General features: G+C 41.4%; 1 protein-coding gene across 2 annotated transcripts in view; it reads right to left on the bottom strand.

Moving 5' to 3' along the window:
• pcgf3 (polycomb group ring finger 3) overlaps positions 1-20,878 on the bottom strand; it is a 74,695-nt gene that overhangs the window by 6,176 nt on the left and 47,641 nt on the right. For both annotated transcript variants that reach the window (XM_026183758.1, XM_026183768.1), the window contains 6 exons: positions 20,352-20,448; positions 17,005-17,060; positions 16,609-16,716; positions 9,086-9,174; positions 4,532-4,669; positions 298-378 (listed from right to left, as the gene is read on the bottom strand). In XM_026183758.1, the coding sequence (XP_026039543.1) occupies positions 298-378; positions 4,532-4,669; positions 9,086-9,174; positions 16,609-16,716; positions 17,005-17,060; positions 20,352-20,448 (569 nt within the window). The remainder of the gene's footprint in view (positions 1-297; positions 379-4,531; positions 4,670-9,085; positions 9,175-16,608; positions 16,717-17,004; positions 17,061-20,351; positions 20,449-20,878) is intronic.

The raw sequence follows: 20,878 nt of genomic DNA, 5'->3' as shown, positions 1-20,878 counted from the left end.
TTACTCATGTCGCTTGTGCTAGTTAACCAAATGGAGCTATGGCATGTGGTGAAAGCATGCTTGCCTGATGGCTGTTCAGTAAAAATATAACCTGGAAATGCATCAGACTATTGGAGTTTACTTCTGGGGAAAAGTCGCCAATATTAACTGATTATATCAATACATGAACAGTCTGTAGTCAGCTGATTAGTTTTCAGTTGATAAGTGTCCACATAGCAAAAACATTTCAGTGAAATCAATTCAACTGGATATTACTGGTAATACCAGTCTCAAACTCACAACTCATTTGTCTTTTACCTTAAATCTCCATCTTGTAACAACAACAAATTTCAAAGTGTGGTCCTTCCCCAAGATTTCCTCGTTGCATAAAATGTCCAGCTGAGAAAAGAAGCACAGAAACAAATTACTGAACGATATCTGACCCGATTTGTGCAAGAGTAGTTAACAACATGACGTTAATATGAGCGGCGTATGCTGGAGGTCTCTGCTGGTTAGTGCGAGGACAAAGTGAAACTCTACTATTTTCCCCTCTTTCTTTCTATTCTAACATCAGTGTTTCCTGGAGATGTAGCTGGGTGGGTGGATGGGTGAGTGGGGGGCTCATTTTGACATCGAGTGGCCCCTGGCACCCGCACAGAGAATCCAAAAGTTCGATACTGAACACGATGCCGGCTCGCCAAATCTACCGCTCCCCCGTGAAGCCGGCATTGATATTCTTCTGAGCAGCTCCTCGCATCTGCATCTGCCAATCAATACTGAGAGGCACGCAGGGAGGGAGAGAAAGTGAAGGCCGGGGAGGGACACTGCCACAGCGCCACCTGCTGGCTCTCAGAGAGAGCACATTTTAAGGCTGGGAGGAGTTGAAACTATCCAGGTCTGATTGGAGGATGCAATTCAGGGGCAGAATTTCATTCTCCAATCAGGTTTTCTGTCCGACAAAACAAAACCATAAATCTAAAATTGAATTGTACAGCTGAGATGCTTTTTACCCTTAAACCCTGAAGAAACTTATTAAATCATCATTATCTAAACAGAGATGCTCACAATGAAAATCAGAAAAATGAGATGCTGAATGAAAAAAATAAATAAAAGCAATCTAAGAAGGAAACCAGAATCTGGCACACCAAAACCAATCAAAGCATAACTGTGATCTTCTGAATTTTGTTCTATGAGATTTTAAACTAAATGAATCATTTGTAGTGATGCTGGGAAACTTGTCCATTCATTTGCTACTTAAAGGGCTGAATTGTTGTAATTCCTTATGAGGTTGCTCTAAAAGCTTCCTGACAAGCGAGGTTTCCCTGAAATGTCACAGAGTAGGGCTGGGCGATATATCGAGTTTTTTAAAAATATCGATATATTTTCATACGAGATATAAGATGTGACAATATCGTTTATATCGATATAGTCTATGTTACGTTATAATTATACTTGTGGAGCCGCAGGTTTGCCTCTCTTTCGTCCACTTTTGTCTCTACGCAACGTTACTCGGCCTCGCCTCTCCTTCACTGAACACAACTCCCCCCTCCCCCTTAGCTTCACCTGCAGGCAATGACAAGATGAAAGCGGAATATCTCCGTTAGCGAGTTACCGTGCGTGGGGCTGGACGGCGTCAACGTGTTAGCGAGCTAACCGCGCTAGCGAGCTAACCGCGCTAACGACATGCAGCCAGGAGGGGCTGCACGGCCTAAAATCCTTTCATTTTCTCAAAAATCGACAGTGCGCCTTATGTATGAATTCTGGTTGTGCTTACTGACCGCGAACCGATTTTATGTGGTACACAGCGCTCAGCAATCTGTCAAAAAATGTTTTAATATGACTTTGCTAAGCTACGGAGCTGCACCACTTGATGGATTGTCGGAGGATTACGGCTACCGAGGAGGAGCCTCGCGGAGTGATACGTACTGTGTGTGTATAAGGACCTGTTCAGAGACGTGGTGCAGCTGTGAAATCTGTCTCTTTGTTATTATGCTCAGCGTCTATTAGTTTACATTTTGACTGCACAATTGTGAGCTTTTTGTTATGCACAAACACAACATTGTTTTCTTTTATTTATGGACCATGATTATTTAATAAATGCTGATAATTTATTTTTGAGTAATTTCTTCATGTACATCTACGCTGTATGTAAATAAAAGTGCCCGTGTGACATCTGGGACACAGTGTGACTAGGAACTCTCTTTTTGTTCTTAACTTATGGCTTTTAAAAAAAAAATCGAGATATATATCTTATATCGCCATCCAGCTAAAAAATATCGAGATATGAATTTTGGGTCATATCGCCCAGCCCTATCACAGAGTATTAACAGGAACGAGTAAGAGAGTCATCCCGTCCATATTAGTTTCTCTTCATTGCCTTCCTGTTAAAACCACAATTTAATTTAAAATTCTTGAATAATCAGTCCCATCATAACTTAAAGACCCCCAATAGAGCACTCATCCCTCTCAGAGCCCCTGGCTTGTGTTTCCCGGAGCTCCTTAAAGTAGAGCGGGAGGCAGAGCCTTCATCTTTCAGGCTCCCATGTTCCTGTGGAACCAGTTTCCCACGTTGGATTTGGGACTTTTAAAATTAAGTTTGGCTTTTCACAAAGCTTGTAGTTACAGCATGGATCAGTGATTGATTGCTGCCTGGGCCTAAGCCTGGCTGGACGTCTCTTCCTGTTTAAAGGGAGTTCTTCGTCTCCACAGCTGCCAAGTGCTTGGTTCATTTTCTGTTATTAAATTTACAGTTCAAAGCATTTTGAGGCGACTGCTGTTGTGAACTAGTTTCCACAGCTACAGAACTGAGTGTGTAAAAAAAAAAAAAAAAAAAAAAAAAAAAAAGAATTAATGGATTTTTTAAACATGCATCTCCTATATGTGAAACTTTGAGATTGGAAGATTAGCTTTTTCCAAGATAGTCTTTTAAATGCCAAAAATGTGCTTATTCTTGTAGCACATTTACAATGTTTAATAATAAGAACAACATCTTTATTGTCTTTATATGGTCATCAAAGAAGACCTAAGAAAATCTATTTGATTCCAGGAATCGATCCCTGATTTTCCTCCATTTTGGGCATTCCTTTTATCCTAGTTTCATCTGACGGAAACACTTCCTGCAGAGACATTCAGATGGCTGACGTGGCCACAACGATGGGTTTACAAACATGATCAATGAGTAACTGGTGTACTGCTCCCCGACAATGCTCTGCGCTCGGCTCTGCATTGAAAGCAGAAATCGTTTCAAACAACATCTTTTGATAGTCAGTAGATAGGACAACAATGGCTGGCTGGGAGAGCATCCGCCTCGCCAAAGCTGTGTTATGGAGGCCGACGATATGATGGAGCCTTCCCACTCATCTCTGTGACAGCCAGTTTAAAAAAAAAAAAAAAAAAAAAGGACACGGAGAAAACAGAAAAATAGACGACAAGGAGGCGACTGATGATTCAATCGAAAAATCCATCTGTCAAATTATCGCCTACTCCCCTCCACCCTCCCATCCCCCGCTGCTTATAACAGGGTGGTAACGATAATTAATAGAAAAATTAGATCTCATATGGGCTTGTTTCCTGCTAAATATAACAAACACAAAAGGCATTGTATGAGTCAGTACAGAAGAATTACAATAAAGTGACCTTTTATGCAATTTCTTGCAATTAACTAAAACTTTCTGATACGCGGGGCCCACACGGGACAGCTGGTGCTCCGAAAACTTAAAACAAGCGCCAAGAATTAAGAGATTTGTTCCAATTTGCTACAAATCCATTTCTGGAAAAAGAAACAATGTTTTTGTAAGAACAGGAATTAAAATGACTAAAAGCAGTAATCTGCAATCTCAATGTTTAATCACAAACTACTATAGGAATTATTGTAAAACTTCCTGGAGGGAAAGCCTGTAAGTGTCATGGTCGTGAGGTTTTGTGGAGTTTTTCAGGTTTGGATTTATAATGTTTGAAATGATGGTGTCAGGGTGCGGGTCACGCCTCTAGCTGCTGGTCAGGCTGCTTGTGATTCTCAGCTTCTAGCAGCTTTTTAGCTTTAACCCACTACTGATTCTGAACAATGTCAAAGATATTCCTAATATGACTGGGCACAGAAGCCCCACCCACTTGCTGTTCAAACTTTCTGTTTACAAGGGGCAGCTAATGACAATATAGTTGGTTTAAAGGGAGGGGAGTAGCAAAAACAGCTCCTTTCAGACCGAGAATGGCCTTAAGGGTCTCACTGAGGCTCAGCATCAGATAAAATGAGGATTAATTTAAACTCCAAGAACAAACATATGAAGCCATTTCTGTTCCTTTGTAATTAAGGCTAGTAGAAAGCTTCAAATGTACAGGTTAAGTCTAGCTTTGAGCAATAAAAGGATCAGAGTGATGCAGACTCTCAAGGTTATCAACATGGAGATAACAAGCGCTGAGGGGGGAAGTGTTTCCTCTTAAACTGCTTCCTTTACAGCTTTAATTTTACACTAAAACTACATTTAGTTCGTGACAGACTCATTTCCCTGTCATCATTGTTTCCCGGGCTGGTGGAGCGTGATATTATCTGTACCTCATTAAATGATGTCAGGTTAAGCTTTTTGGCAATGAACTTCTTGAGGTGGAGGACCGTGGCTTGTGCTGAACAGCGGATCCACTTGCGCTTCAGACCGCGAAGCTTGCTGCTGTTGCACTCCAAGCAGATGCTGACCTGTTAGGAGACAGAAGATGAGGATTTAAATCCTGCGTCCACTGAAGTGTGGGTACATGATCTTATCATTTTATAAGGCCATTAAGAACTGTTTCATGTTAAAGTGCTACATTTTTTTTTTAAATATAAGCCACGAGGGATCGCAAGGTTCCTTTTAAAGAGCAAGTAGTAGGGCAGTGCTAGAGCTAGCATCAGTGACAATGTGGAGTGTGTCCACTGCAGAGCCCTGTTCTGAATGTCAACGTAAATCTAGTGTTACATGATTGACAGAGCCTATAACTCTGCCTCAAGCTGTTTCAAATGCTGCTGTTTCACAGTCAAACTGTAGTCATGTGTGTAAAGTTAAATATAAATAAATATATAAACACTTTGGTTTAGGAAAGTTCAGAACAACTTAGACGTCTGCAGTCTTCATAAGAACCACCTTCTTACTTTGAGAAGCCCAGAAAGTTTCACCTGGCAGCACCTAAAGGTCAAAATTCCCACCTCCGCAAAGGTCAAAAACCTCATGGCAGAATTCATAAGTCCTGCAGCTGTGAACTTTTCACCCAGCAGAGCTGAATGTGAGAAAATTATCCAACTCAGCTGAAGTAGACATTAAAAAGCTTGATACAAAGCTGAGGTTTCGTTGATTGTGCTTATAAACATGTAAGGCAGGTAACCGTCCAGTGAAGACAGAGATGGCTGACAATCGCCAAACCTGATTTATACCAACATTGTGAAAACTGCTTCAATCTTCAATGCTGCTTTTAAAGAATGACAGAAATGCTTTCAGTCTGGATAACTAAACAGCCTTTAAGCCCCATTTGTCAGTTTTTGTTGTCGCTGAGGCTGTGAACAACCACAATATTTGGTTTGCCTTCCATTTATAATCCATTCAACAATTTAGTTTTGGCTGTGTAACCAGAACTGTAGCCTGCCCACATCGACAAACATATTTCCACCTTTCTACAGCATCTCTTTTGCAAAGACATGAAACCAAGAAGCCCGGCCGCAGGGATCGATTCAGCTCACATGGTATGTGTGGATTTGTAGCTCGTTTCACCCACCTTCTCATAAAAACTCAACCTGACGCTGGTGTTGATTTCCTCCTCTGCTTCCTCACAACATCTCACTGAACCTCTGCTGCTGTTTTTTGGGGTTTTTTGTTTATTGGCTTCTTTCACGCGACCGACACTTAATGCCATTGGCCCATTCATTTGTCTCCCCACCCCCCCGAGGTAACATGGTAGGTGGTTTTTGGCAGTGGATGGTAGCGGGAGTCAGAATGCATTACTGCTACTGGGCTCCAGCGGCACATATCAAGAGACAAAGGCAGAAGCGTTGGATTTATTCATTTGTGGGTGTTCCTCTTCCTCTTTTCATCTTTCTCTTTTGAGACGGAGAGAGCTAACATTACCCTGGTTTCTGTTTAAACTTGGAAATCATCTCTGCTCTCAAGTAAACACTGGCAGCGCTTCAGTGAGCAGCCTGCCCTTCAATAAGCAAAACCCAGATTCATAATATATCTGCTTTCCAGTGGTGTTGGCAATGAGGGAGGCTCATAATGTGAAATAAAACCCTTAGCAGTGATCTGGACTCCACGGCAGCTTGATAGCAGGCCGCAAGGCAGTTTCATTACATTAAAATAGATTAGTGACGTGCTCACAGAGCCGAGGACTCCCGCTTCAGCTAAACACACAGACGTGATGATGCAAGGGAGAGGCGTATCAAGAAAATATCGCACGAGCCTTCAGGAGTCATGAAGCGAAAGCTTTACACCATGTTGCCGAGTCCCGAATGCTTGCAGAGCGCTGATGCAACATTTCTATCTGCACCGTCTTCTGTGTGGAGTAAAAGTTTGTCTGTGTGGGTTTTGAATTTGGATCTCTGATAAATTACATTTGGAGACATCAATAAATAATTCAGAGCGAAGCTGCTCTTGCAAATGTCTCCAAAGTAGACTCTTTAAACCCAAAATAGCTGTAGTTTATTAAATTTACACAATCTGTTCTGACTCTATTAAAATTTGATATGAGCCTGAAGGTGACCCCATCTGGAGACTTTATACCTCGTCTAGAAACATTAACCTCAGAAACGAGCTTCATGCTTTGCTGCAAAAGTAGGCTGCTCTGATTAATTGCAGCTTTTATCAGGAATTTAGTTTCTCCCTTTTTAGATGAGCTTGTTGCAAGTTTCTTTCTCGCCTAGCAACACCCCAAGGTTATACTCTAAAAGGTCGTCCAGAAGACAGCGGGGGAGCGTTCTGGAAGTCTTCCATGCATGCTCACAACGCCTGCTGGTTGTTACATCTCAGTGATGAAGGGGCGATCAATTTCTGGGAGAAAATTGCTCTTCATCTTCATTCCCCCCAACTGAAACTGCTGTTTTCACTTCCATCTGCTCAGAGATGCAACATCCCGTTTTGCAGAGCCATGCCATCAAATTACTTCAACGAGAATAATATGTATATATATGACCAAAAACCCCAATAAAGCTTCTTTTAGCTGCTCCTTTATCCCGAGGGTCTCAACCACAACAGCTAGCTCTGCATATTTGAGTTTTACTCTCTCCATGCTGTCCAGAAAATCCAAACAAAAGGTAAAATTGTTTGCAAATACGGTACTGCACTGATTTACATCTTATACATCATCTCAGCATTTTTGGAACTTGGTTTGTCAATCAAAGTACATGATATTACACGAAGGCAGCCTAAATATGAAGTCCTGGATACAGCAGGCACCTCCACAAACATCAGCTCTATATATAGAATAAGTAGCAAACTGCAGTATTTGACAGCAGGAGTAGCCCTTTTTCACACAAAGTATAAATGACTGTAAAGGTGACTTCAGAAAAACACCACTCCAGTGATAATGTGATATGCCAGCAGCGTGTGCTTGCATTTATCCGACTGGTCAATGTATGCAGGATGACACTCTGTATTATGATTTCCTGCCACATCACATCTGTGTCAGCGGCCGTTCTCATCAATGCAGCAGCCTTCCTGAAATCAAGGTTGTATTTTTGTGTGAAAGGGCTTTTCCCCCCCTTTTCTTCTTTTCACTCCCTGGTGGTCTAAAAGCTCCCTACTTTTAAGAGTGTGCACCATCATCATCCTCTTATTTCAGCCATTTCCTTTCTGCATGTTCTGATGAGGCTCACTTTTCCATCATCTCACATTAGACTTCCCTCCGACATAAAACCCAGAGAATCGTATTTATGATCACCTCACCCCCTGCATGGTGACCTGACATCACCTCTCTCTCCTACACTTTGTCTCTTTTCCATCTCTCATCTTATTTTCCCTTCCCACCCTTCTGAGGCTGAGTTACATCTGACATCACTGCATTCAGCTCACGCAGCCCACTGTATTAGCTATTCCGAGTGCATTCTGCACTGCTGCCACGTATCCAAAGGGCAAGATCTTCACCCTCATCAGGGCGGCCTGTTTTCCCCACATGGCAGCAAAGAAGTGGTTGTTTTGTTTTTTAAAATATAAATCCAATTCTTTAGAAAAGCAACAGCTAAAACGTGAACAAGATTAATTTTTCAGCCTGTACAACAAACGGCGAGCCATTATTTCCACATGGCGTCTGTCCGGCAACAATAGAAACTCCTGCATTATTAATGACATTTTTCAGGGCTTAAGAACACGCCGGAATACAAATGGAATCAAGAAAAGGCCCATTTTCATTTTAAATATGTTCAGTGGGTAGCAGTGGTGTGTCTGTGGTGTCTGTGTGGCTCCGTGCAAATCAAACAGCCGAAAGACAAAAGAACCCAGTAATTGTGAAACAGCCTGGTAAACCACAAGGGGGCCACTTTTATAAAGGCAATAATTGATGTTCAGGCTTTTAAGGCAATTGTACAAACAATTATCACAAACAGTATTTTTATTCCTTGGTGCTTTTGTTCCTGACACAATGCTTTGTAACCCATAATTATTTTACCCGATTCACTTCCAGTATCTGCTCAAAGGAAAAAAATATATACTTCCATGCCTTGTGGACTTTTGTGCAAAATATAAAACATAATTAGACTGAAAACAACTCAAGTGCTGTGGTATCTAACAAAGCAGATATTTCCTTAGATCCGTTTCTGTACTAATAAAGCAAAGGATAGGATTATGTTTGGGTTTTCTGTTTTTCCCGGTGCCGTGGACACCATAATGTCCCCGATGGCTTGAATTATCCTCAGACTTTGCTGTCAACAGTTTTCACAAAGACTTTCTCTTCAGCAAAAAGTATCTGGAATTAAAAAAAACAGTTGACAGCGAGGTCCGAGGATTAAGATTGTGCCAGAACAGAGGCTGATATCTCAAAGCAAGGGGGGGGGATGTGCCTTTCTGAAATGCAACAAAGTAGAAGAGAGGCTGCCACTTGAGAAGGCCCCGGAGGCAGGAAACAAGGAGCAAATGTTGTCATCCGTCAGGCTTACCTGCTCGTCACTACGGTGATAGTCGTTGTCCTCCTCTGGTTTCTCCTCTCCTGCCTCCTTATTGGCCGTGTCTTCTGATTTGGCATCACCTGTTTAAAAGACAAACAAACAAACAAGCAAAGAGTTAGAAAAAAAAAAAAGATTCTGTTTGTAGGACTCAATCCAGATTCTCTCTTTATGTTTAGCAAGTTAAGAGATTTGAGGGTTACTGATGTCCACTGTGGCTGTGTTAAAAACAGATTTGTCAGGGAAACAGGCAGGTTTGTCTCCCTGCAGTATTTAAAACAGACTGTGCCTGTTGGAGCGTGAAAACACCTCCTGCAGAAGCCCATTTATAAACCAACTACATCTTTGAGGGTGTTAAAGCATCCTTTGTATGACTTATCGTCTGTGCAGGCACGTCTCTAGCACAGGTGAACTTCTAATCAATAAAAAGCGTTCGCTTATTCTGGTCTGCATGAGGAGTGACTTCAGCTCTGAACTTAACCCTGTCTGAGTTTGCCCTTTGTTCCTTTTCTCGGATATGCTGGTTTTCAGAGAGAGCAGCACAGTCTAGTGAACATCAAGGTAAAATAGGAAGAAAAAGGCATTTCTCACAGGCTGCACTGCTGAAGGATAATGTGTTCAGAGTGTTACAAGGCAGGTAAGGTACTGTTTAATAATGCATCACACAGAGCTTTTGGTCTGGCTCTGGGAGAAGTCTGAAGACCCTGGGTCAACTATATTTGGAGTTCACGCACGCACGCACGCACGCACGCGCTACAGGTGAGTTTTTTTTTTTTGTAACTTAATTCTAGTAGAAAACAAGGTTACCTGCATCAATATACGAATTTCACTTGCTTTACATACAGTTCGTTACCAGAAGTAGGCAGGAAGAGATCTAACAATTACTGCAAATTTCTAAAACCAAATAAGCCAGACAAGCTACAGCAAATTTCAAATGTAGCCAAATTGGACATCAAGTTGTCTTCAACCTGCCAGCTTCCTAGTGTAAACTCTGCATGATGCCCGATTGAACGCATAGTGTTCACAGCGAGCAAGTAAATGCCTCATTTCCTGCCTCCCCCGTGTTCTATGGAGACAGCACCCTCGCCTAAAGCAAACCATATTTCTGAAGGTGAGAATGCATTTGACCCAGGCTGGCTCCTGCTGTGTTCTACACATGACAAGGGGCAATTTCAGACAACATCCTGAACTGATTGCCAACGTCTGTCCTGAGATAATGTTGGCGAACTGCTTTGAAAGAATACACGCTAAACTCAAGGGATGCTTATGCTATGATGCACCATTTCTGCAGCTTTTCTGAAAACACAGGTCTGCATCACAAGTCATGTAAACGGCAGGTTTGTCATCTTATTCCAGTGTGGCAATTTTGCTTTTACATCTGGATAACATAAAATGTATGCGTGATGCACTGATCTGCACCCATTTTCATTCTGTTAAAGTTAACTACCTCCATTCACTAGTATATTAACTGAAATTTATTAAGACAAACAAATAACTCTGAACACATCTGCATTAACACATGGATTGTCATCAATCCAGCAGCCCACTGCGCTCATGATGTCAGAGCTTTGCTATTCTAACATCCATCAATCATGTGCTGCTGGGCAGCAGTTTTAAGCCCAGACGTCCCTCCCCTGGGTTACTTCCCGCAACTTATCTAAGGGAATACCAAGGAAATGGTGATATAATATCTCCAGCACATCCTGGATTTGCCCTTGACCCTCCTCCTGGTAGGACTTGCCTAGAACACCTAACCTTTACTTGTGAACATGTGTGCATCACCCTCACCCTCACCCTCAACAATCACCTCCCTTCAAAGAGTGCAAAATACACAGCAATGAAACCCAAAAACCAAACACTCAAGCAGGAACAGAGAAACAAGCAGAAACAACAACAGACGGTGTGATGGTTCACACTGTGACAACACCCAAACTCCCATCAGGGCCACCTGAATCTCCAGAGCCTGAACACCAACACACACAGTGGTTGCGAGAATCCACACGAGCCCAGAAAACTAAAGTGGTCAAGACAAATAGTGAAGACAGCAGTGTGCCGAACCAGAAACATACAGGAAGGTTACACCAGTGCTCAGAGCACCTCCCCTAGGACAAGACCAGAAGGCATCGTAGAAAGATGCCCAAACCACCTCAGCTGTTCCTTATGGTGTGAAGGAGTAATGGCTCTACTCTGACCCCCATCCAAATGACTCCGCTTCTCCACCGCTCTCTAATGGACAGTCTAGACACCCTATTTTTGGAAGGAAGCCTATTTTTGTAGTCACCAAACATTGCCTGTCGAAGCCAAGGGAACCATATCATCTGCCTAAAGCAGAGATAGGATCCTGAGATCTCGGAATCTGACGCCATTCATCCTTTGACTCCTTTAGAAATTCTGTCCATGAAAATTAAGAAAAGAAGCGCTAACAAAGGACAGCCTCGGTGGAGTCCAAAACCCGAACCCCGCTCCTGACCCTAAACCTAAGTGAATCGCCAGTGACCTGGTGGATGTTAAAAGGTTAAACATTTACAGGTGTGAGGCAGAATTATGATGTTCATTTGACTTTAGGTACATCTAAAAATGAAGTCTCATTCGAAGTATTTGATTTTCAAAAATGACATGCTGTCTCACTGTAGAGACTTTTAGATATATATCTAAATCTAACACACTTCCCGATAATTTCAAACCTCACACTGTGAAACAGATGCTCCACAGTTGTCCGGGACAGCTGAGGTTTATATATTTCTCTAGGGATTTTCTTGTTGGCTGTGATATTGTAGTAGTATTGAATTTTTAGATATGAAACTTGGTTATCAAAGTCAAAATTGCATTGCAGTGACAAAATTGCCACATGGGCAAGTATTGCTTTTCTGTAACCTTTTAAAAAACAAAGAAATTCGGTCTGTTCTTCCTGGATTCAGTGGATGTAATAACGTGTGTGTGTGTGTGTGTGTGTGTGTGTGTGTGGAGACAGTTTAGTCCTACTCAGACAGTAGATGCTATTGGGAGCACCCCTCTGTGACCATTTTCTGTCTGGGCTAACTGTCACCAATTCCACCAAGTATTATTGAGCTGCTCTGGTGTCTCTGTGGTGATTGTCTCCAGAGTGTGCCTCACTGATTGCTTATCACCAGGGTCTTGCTCTTATTGTTGTGCCTCACCTTCAAACAACTCCTGAGCATCTGAGTGACTCAAACATGAAGTCCTGGCTTTTGTTCGAGGTGATGGCATCGTGTAATGGGTTGATTGCTTGGGTCTGGGGATTAGAAAGACTGAGCAGTCTGTCTCTTCCAAAATTTATTTTTGTTTCAGAAAAATCATCTACTCTGACAGGTTTATGATTTGTGGGAACTCTTATAAACAGTCGAATCCCAAAGGCATGTACTACAACGTTTTCGAGTGATTCTGCTGTGTAATGGCAGTGAGATGGAGTAAACTGTGTGTTAGTGAGTGGGCGTTTATATTGTCATGAAGTAGAAAAGGGCACTCGACAGACTCATCATCGCCCCATGTCTCCCTATTTTCTTGTGTAAAGTGCTCAGAAAAGAAGGTCATTTAGAGAAATGAGTTTGCTGTATACTAGAGGAGGCCAGATTTTTAACAGTGTTTGGAAAAAAAACTCAGCTTATGCACTTAAAAGCACAGCTAACACGGCTTAGATCTACTGTGCAAAGGCTTAAATCGTGCAGTATTATAGCTTAATGGCAGTGTTATCAGTGGTTAAAATATTGGGCCTGTTGCACATGCCACGTTTGTCTTAATGTAAGTAAACCTTCAGTTGGGAATAAAACACACACAAGAAAGTCCACAGAAACATCTCTAATATTGCTTTGCATGTTTAGTATATTCCAATCAATCAGCATATTACTGACAGATAACTCTATATTGCAGTTTCTGTGAGAGACTGTGAGACTGAATGCAGAGCTTGGAGGTACTCTGTTAAGCCGCCTTGGAAAGTGTTTGGAACATATTGATAAGAGAGCTGGATTATGCACTGTCAAGGAACAAGCTGCAAATATGTCATACTTAGAGCCAACACTTAAGGAAGAAAATGGGCAAATTATGAACTGCCACTGGTCCCCTGTAATCAATAAAATGTGATTTTTGTTCTGTAATTGTTCATCTCTTTAGGGTATTAATGCACTGAGGGAGCATTTGGATTAAGGTCCCAACATGACTCACAATGTCCCTGATTCAGATCCACATGCAGGTCTGTACTACATGTGCTCTGTTTAATTAACAGACATTGCGTCATTTATTTCCTGAAAACACACTCTTTCTTCCAAATATTACAACCTCTGGTTGTGACTTCTGTGCTCATGGATTAGAAAGTGTCGATCCGTCTTCTATAAAGCGGAAGAGGTTAACTTTATTCAGCTGATTAGAAGGACCTAAAAAAAAGTTCCTAATTTTGAGATTCTGGGTAAATGAGCCTTTAATTAAGTGTAAAACTGCTCAGCTCTGGCAGGAGAAACATTTACAGAGCGCCCACTGTCACCTGTTGTTAGTGCAGTGTGATCTCTGCGATACCATCTGTTAACTTTGGTTTGCTATTCTTAGATAGGAACCTAATGAGGAGCGTCCATTTTCTCAGGTGGGAGAGAAAGATTTCAAGTAAACAAACCAGCCTGCTCGCGGTGATGCTGGATAAACAAATTCTGACTATGACTTAATATTTTTCACCGTTTTGGGAAATCTACCCAGCTTTAAGAGCTACAAAACAGAAGAAAATAGAAATACAGTAGAGCTTCTAGAGGCCAGCAGCTGCACAATTTAAAACTAGATTTGTATTGTCTATTTTAAAATAGAGTACAAAGTAGTTTTTTGTTGAGTAGTTTAAAACCAGAAAACCTCATTATTATTATTTTTCCAGTTGGGGCGAAGAATTGTTGGCATTGACCCCCGTGTCCTGGAGTGGGACGTGGGGCATGACTCAGATGAGCCATCGCTGCAACCGAACACCGCCTGCCTACATAAAATCACTGCCTACTACTTTAAAGCTTTTATACCACATGTATTCAAGTCAATGCAAACAGAATCTCTGTAACTTTAATGAAAGTCCTGACAGGTCTTCAAAGAATCTGGATGCAATGTCAAATCGCTGAGTCCAGATTAAAGATGGATGCAGATAATTTACAACCTGTAAAACAAGTCAACCACAACCAGATGACTAACACATACCCAGGATGCACTTTATCGCTTCTGAGCAATGTGCGTTTTTATTTACAGTGCCTCATACTGCATTAGCTTGTATGTATAGACAGATGATGGTAATATTACATACTCAGCCTAGTAGGATTTTTGCTGCTAAACCACCCCTTAAGCACCACTTTGTGATCAATCTAACCTATGTGTAATATTGTGACACTCCTCGGCTTTCTTGTCTCTCTCAAACATTTGCTGGCGTTGTCGAAACTTTTTTATGCAATCTAAACCATGACTGGGGAACTGTGGCTGTATTTTTAGCTCAATTTGTGGCACTTGCAAAACTATCTAACACTAATGGTGTTGTACAACCATGGTGAGTCTTTTCAAGAGTGGCTATTTGAAAAGACCACTCACCGTGGATGCATTACGGAGAACTGCACACAAGATGGTGTGCCATTAGCCGGCTACCTGACACATGGATGTTATGCACGATGCCTTTTTCTATTCAGACTTCCATTTGGCTCAACACACATGCACGAATGGATTAAATAATATAAAGTTATAACAGCTCAATAGTCTAAGATCTTTTTCTTACATTGTTGAACCAGATGGATGAAATGAAAAGAGAAATTCTGTTGTGCAGTGTGACATTTTCTTTGTTGTGTTTTCAGTGATTGTATATAGAGACGAGCTTTGAGGGAGACCAGACGGTAAACCAATTATCTGAAATTCACTGGAGTTAAAAGGAAGCTTTCAATTCCTTAAAAGGCTGGTAGCTTTAAAATCTTCAGAAACGCACGAAAGAGAGTGAATTTCTATTTCCATAACATGCATTTGGTTTTCTATAGTTTCCTCAAGTCAAGATTATTTTTATCACTGCTCAAAGCTAGAGACACATTTGTTTGTTCAATGGTGAAATGGAGCCCAGGAGTTGCTTTGTTTCTTTTTCTGTTGGCGTCTGTGCAAATGGTCCTTAAAATGTGTTTGGGTATGAACATTTAGAGGTGTGTGTGTGTGTGTATATTCTATAGCTAAACCTGACTTCCAGCGACAAAGCTCGAGAATCCAGAGAGCAGTTCCACTTCCATTTGAACCTTAATTACCAAAATCAGAGAGGGGGATTAAGCTAGCGATTAGGCCTGCCAGCATGACAGCCCTCTGGGTACACATCTACACCAACCCTTGGAAGCGAGCAGGTTTGGAAAAGCCATTGTGCACAAAGAGCAGGCCAGAGGCTCGTTATGATTGGCTAAATTGTCTTTATCTGTACTGTTTAATGGCTTCTGCTCTTACTCTTGGTTGTGCTTCTAATGTTTCTCATTACTGGCCAGAGACTTCATTCTTTACACATTATCAGCACGACATCCACACTGCAGAGGTGAAGTCTCATTTATAACAACATGACGTTAGCATAGAATAGTTTAGAATGAAACATGATAAGCAGGCTGTTCTTTAGGGATCTGTGACCGGCAGGTTTCTCAGTAAGGTTTCTACCCTTCACTTGTCACATTCATTTAAAAAAAGCAAAACAATCAAAATGCCACACTCTTAAAGACTTGGGAACAAACAAACAAACCCATCTACATCCATCACAGCTCGTCTTTTGTCCCGTCTCCATCCAGTCACTTCTAACCGGTCTACAGCAGATGTTTGCCCCTCCCTGAGCCTGATTCTTGCAGAGGTTTCTTCCTGTTAAAATTCAGTTTTTCCTTCCTACTGTTGCTGAGTTCGTGCTAATAGGGGTTCGTCTAATTGTTGGGGTTTTCTCTGCATTACTGTAGGATATTTGTCTAACAATATAAATAGTTTTGAGATGGTATGAGAAGATATGAAAAAAACATAACTGACTTGAATTGAAAATTGAATTCTACTAACATACTGAGTGCAAGTATGTAAATACAATATCTGCACGTTACCATGCATAATTTAAGTATAATATGTGAATGCATATTGTGCATGTGTCTTAGATTGTTTAGGTTGCCAACAGGTAAAATCCGCCCGGACAATCAATACAACATTATTTACACCATTTTTCAAAGAGGCTGCAGGAAATATTTGTTTTCATGCCTGCAGTACTTTTTTCAGCCAGGTTGAGCCCTGGTGCTATTTGGAGGACCTTCAACTCACAGCAGCATCACGTGACAAAGCCAAACAACATCCTCTCGTATGCTGCATTCACTGAGACTGTTATGTGCCACCGTTAAGGCTGTGTTGACTAAAGGTCAAATCCTTCACGTCAAACAAATAAGAGACCCGTCACAGGTGCATGTTAAGTGTTGGTTTAAATGCAGAGCCAGCTCCAAACTAGATGAAGCAATAAGAAAGATTTTCTGTGGTTCTGAAAACAGCGCGAGTCTGCGAGGCTAACGTACCGTTGCGTTGATCTAGATGAGTCTTCATGTTGCAAAGTTCTCCTTTAATGTCTCCGGGCACCTCCATCCCCAACTTCTGATAGAATTCCCTTTGTTTCTTTATCTCCGCTGCACAAGAGCCAAAGGAAGAAAAAAAAGAGTTAAAAACAGAAGTCCTTTTTGCCAAGGCTGATGCTGTCATCTTTTTAACATTTAGAGAAGCATGTGTGCACTACAGGGAGCTTGTTCCTTAGGAGTTCTGAGGTTCACGTACAACAGCGAGGAAAAACAATATTAAAATGATGCATTTTTCAGTCAGTTTATCAAAGCATGCATGCAAGGGAAAGCTAAAAAGTTACGTTTTAAGGAAGGATCTCTTGTAGGTTGCATCCCAGGAAATAAATACACAATACTTACCCTCTTGTAGTCCCGGTACCAACTTATAGACAATGTCTTGCATTGTTCTGTCATGGCTATAAGGGACAAGAAAATAATTAGTTACTTTAACACGCAGTGAAAATTAACATTATAAAAAGGGAAAAGCAACTGAGTTTCAAACCCAGAGATTCAAAAACTCACAGCGAACAAGGTAAAGATGCACTTGTACAATTTCATAACACATTTGCATGTTTTTGTAACTCACAGCAGTGGATCCCTACCTTCAAGTCTGGACTGGAATCCACAAAAAAAACCCAAAAAAACTCAGTCTGAAGTCATGAGATCATCAACATGATAGGAGAGAACGTGGGAAACAATATTCTGCTGTTTCTTTTCTTATCAAAATTCCCCTTGATTTTTTTCCTTTTCTTGTATGTAATGCTGCATAATCAGTCCAGCCTCTGCACGCAGCAGTCTGAGAGGGTGGAATAACATTTGGTTGAACTATTGAGAACCTGTAGATTTTGCGCATCCTGTTATGACATGCTGCAAATGCCCCGAGGTAAAACTATAAGTTCTTGCCACCCTGCACTGTAAAACACTATCCTGTTAAATGACTGAAAATCTCAAGGTGACGTGCAAGAAAATAATCTCACAAAGCCCCAACTGACACCCTCAAAGGCTGATGTTCAGCATGCGCTCTGTCAGAGTGTTAAATGGTTAAATGGCCGCTTCCCCCGTGCTGGTGACATGGTGCACAGTGGGTACGCGTTATGTGTGATGGTGTGTTTTGACACCCAGTGCTGACAGCCAGCTAACAGACAAAGTGTGCTGTTTGTTGCAAGGTTATGGAGGAGAAAAATGAATAAATAAAAATGTGACATGTTTGTCTCCCCTGCTGTCCACTGAGGAGGAGTTATATCAGGGACCGAAATTAGCCACCTAATGCTGAGGATTGATCCCCTGCAAAAAAAGCAGGGAAACACTGACCCCTGCTGGACAAAACTGATTATAGCCCTGAGATCTGTTACTGGCGTTAAAAATGTCCACGTTGTGAGAAATGTAGACAAAAATCACAAATACTTTGTGTGCTTCTGTGTTTTTATTTCCTGATCCCGCCTGGAAGTTTCTGAATCATGAGACTTTAAAAGGTCGAATAAATATCCCATTAAAAAAAAAAAAAAAAAAAAGGACAATGAGTGTGTTCATCATCCAGCCCTGTGCAAATCACCTGAGTTATCACTGATAAAGAAGCAAATAAGAGCATAAAGAACCCAACAATTAAAATGTGATTGTGCCAACTAAAACGACTGCAGTCTCACACACCCACATCTGCTGCTCTGATTGGGTCTTATGAGCCACTGCATGTCTTTCCCTCCCCCATGCCACCATGTCCTTATCACATGAGCTCCTTCCTGAAGAAGAGATAAGCCTTGGCTACCAGTGGCCAACTCCACATGGACACTGAGTTACAGGCATTGTTCTCCTCCTTCTATGGACTCGGTTTTAAAAGCCTATGAAAACATTAGAGTGACGTGCACATTAACTCTAAATAAAATGATCCAGCAGCCCTGAACTGTCTCTAAATGTTAACACACATAGAAACCAAAATGTAAATGTAACAAATATATCATTTAAAAAAAAAAAAGTAGTGGCATGAATCAACACCATGTTTTGAAGTAACTAAATGAGACCAAGTGGCAACAATATGTGCACATTTCCTTCCCAGAGCTACTGATTCCCAAGCTGTTTGCACGCATGTAACCGCAACAATTTAAAGTATGTGAAAACAAAATGGATTAAAACAATCAAAGAAAGCCACATTTGGCGGGCGGAACGGCAGGATTTGTTCTGCCCAGCTGATTCTCTGAAGAGACATCTGACTGTGATTTTTAAGCCTAAATCTCAAACATCAACTTTGATCAATCTTCCCAATGAGCAGATGGGGTTTTGCTTGTCATCTGCTGGGCGTTTTGCCTTCAAATCACTTGTGATGTTTTCCATCAGCTCCAATTTCCTGCAAACAATGAAGGGAGGAAGAAAAAAACCCCAAACAGCTGCGCAGAGAGCTAATGCGTTTGAAATGGAGCATTTCCTGCAAAACAATGAGTCTGCAGAAAGCGCAGTTTACACAGTAATGACTAAATTGCTGGTGCACATTAGGTTTGTGTGCCACATTTATCAGACGTTAATGCGTGAGCGCTCAGAGGGGCAGACACCACACGATGCTTCGCAGAGCAGGATTTAACCAGCCGGAGACGGCTTCCAAAAGCAATAAGATATTTACAAAAGTCAACGCACTTATCGCTACTCAATTAACAGACTTGAAGTACAACTTTCCTTTTTCATATTTAGTTATCAAGAAACAGTGGGGAACGCCGAGCTGCGATGCCACTTTGATGCAAAATCCCAGCAGCGGTTTATGATCATAGCTGCAGGATCATCTACTGTATATCTACTTTATAGCAACTGAGCCGCGCTTTATAATGCACACAGACATGTTTGTTCTTTTGAAGATTTTTGAGCATAAGCAAATAAAACATAAAAATAAGACAATGAGCATCTTTGGATCTCAGTGGGCTACAGCTGTTTTTTTACATTTTAAATGTGCAATGTGGATAAAGGGATCTCTTTGCTTTGGTTAAAGAGAAAAATATAATTTAGCTCGTGTATTTTACTAGTCTTTAATAAGAGTAGAGGGAAACTCCACAGATCCCAAAGTTGGGTTTTTTTTTTTAACGGGTGTTCGAAAGTATTACTGCACATCCAAAAAAGGAGAAAAACATGGGAAATAAAAATGTAACCGCCGTCCTTCCTGGTCTGATAACATTTCAGGTGAGCAATGCAGGCAAAAATAAATAAATTATTGTAAAAATCATAGTAATAATTGCATCACTAACAGTAACAACCTTCTGCACCGATGTTATCGTGTAAGGCAGACGGGGAGAGCTGTTATCGTTCCAGCCACAGATTACAGGCAAACCTAATCAATGAAATCACACCGACTTGTGTGATTAATGTGAGAAGCTGCTCACGCTCAGCCCTCCATGTTTAAATGGTCAAAGTTTAATAATACATTGATTGTACTAACTGTACAATGAGCATGTATTTTCTAGACTCTTGTGCAGAAAACAGAGCTGTGAATGGGTGTGGGCTTTAAGTGTTTTTGTGCGAGGTGCAAATCTACAAAAGAAAGCAGCCGGACCACCCCGAGAGGGTTTTTGTTTCCTGCAGAAGAGCAGAAATCAAATGGAAAAGGACCGCCGGCTCTTTGGTCCTCGGCAGTTTGTTTACTGGCAGAGCACAGCTGATGGCACTCAAAGTGTGAATGAGTGAGTGAGTGTGTGTGTTTGTGTGTGTGCACTTTGCGGTGGTTCCTCACTCACCCGATATACTGCAGTGGATGGCTCTGATGAATAACAATCCTACACGTGGGGCACGTGTTGTTTTCCTCCAGATACTTCACAAGGCAGCTTCTGCAGACTGGAGACGCACAGCAGAAATGTACGGTTACTCTTCATCGTGGGCACACACACACGCACACAGAGCATCTTTCATTCAAGGTCTTTATTTGTAGAGAAAAGAATCTGCCACACATTTTTAGATTTCCCTGCTTAATACATGAAAAGCAAACCGTTTTCCTCGGCTTTTTAACACTCGAGTTTGCATTCGTTGATCTCTGTGCAGCGCTGTTGTACTTGCTGTGTAGCTTTATTTTCTTTCTTTCTTCATGTAAATCTACGAATGACCTTAAAGTTCAAACACACTTGGCCAATCTGATCTTTTGGTCAACCATTACACCCCGCATCAGTTGGATTCTTTAAAATGCAACTAAAACTCTCACCACCAGGAGGCAGAGTTTTTACCAACGGGTGTTTTTGGATGTGTGTTAGTATTCTTAAACTTTTTAATG

Source organism: Astatotilapia calliptera, chromosome 2 (genome assembly GCF_900246225.1).
Source record: "Astatotilapia calliptera chromosome 2, fAstCal1.2, whole genome shotgun sequence".
Classification (NCBI taxonomy): domain Eukaryota; kingdom Metazoa; phylum Chordata; class Actinopteri; order Cichliformes; family Cichlidae; genus Astatotilapia; species Astatotilapia calliptera.
This window is presented reverse-complemented; position numbering and strand designations above follow the sequence as displayed.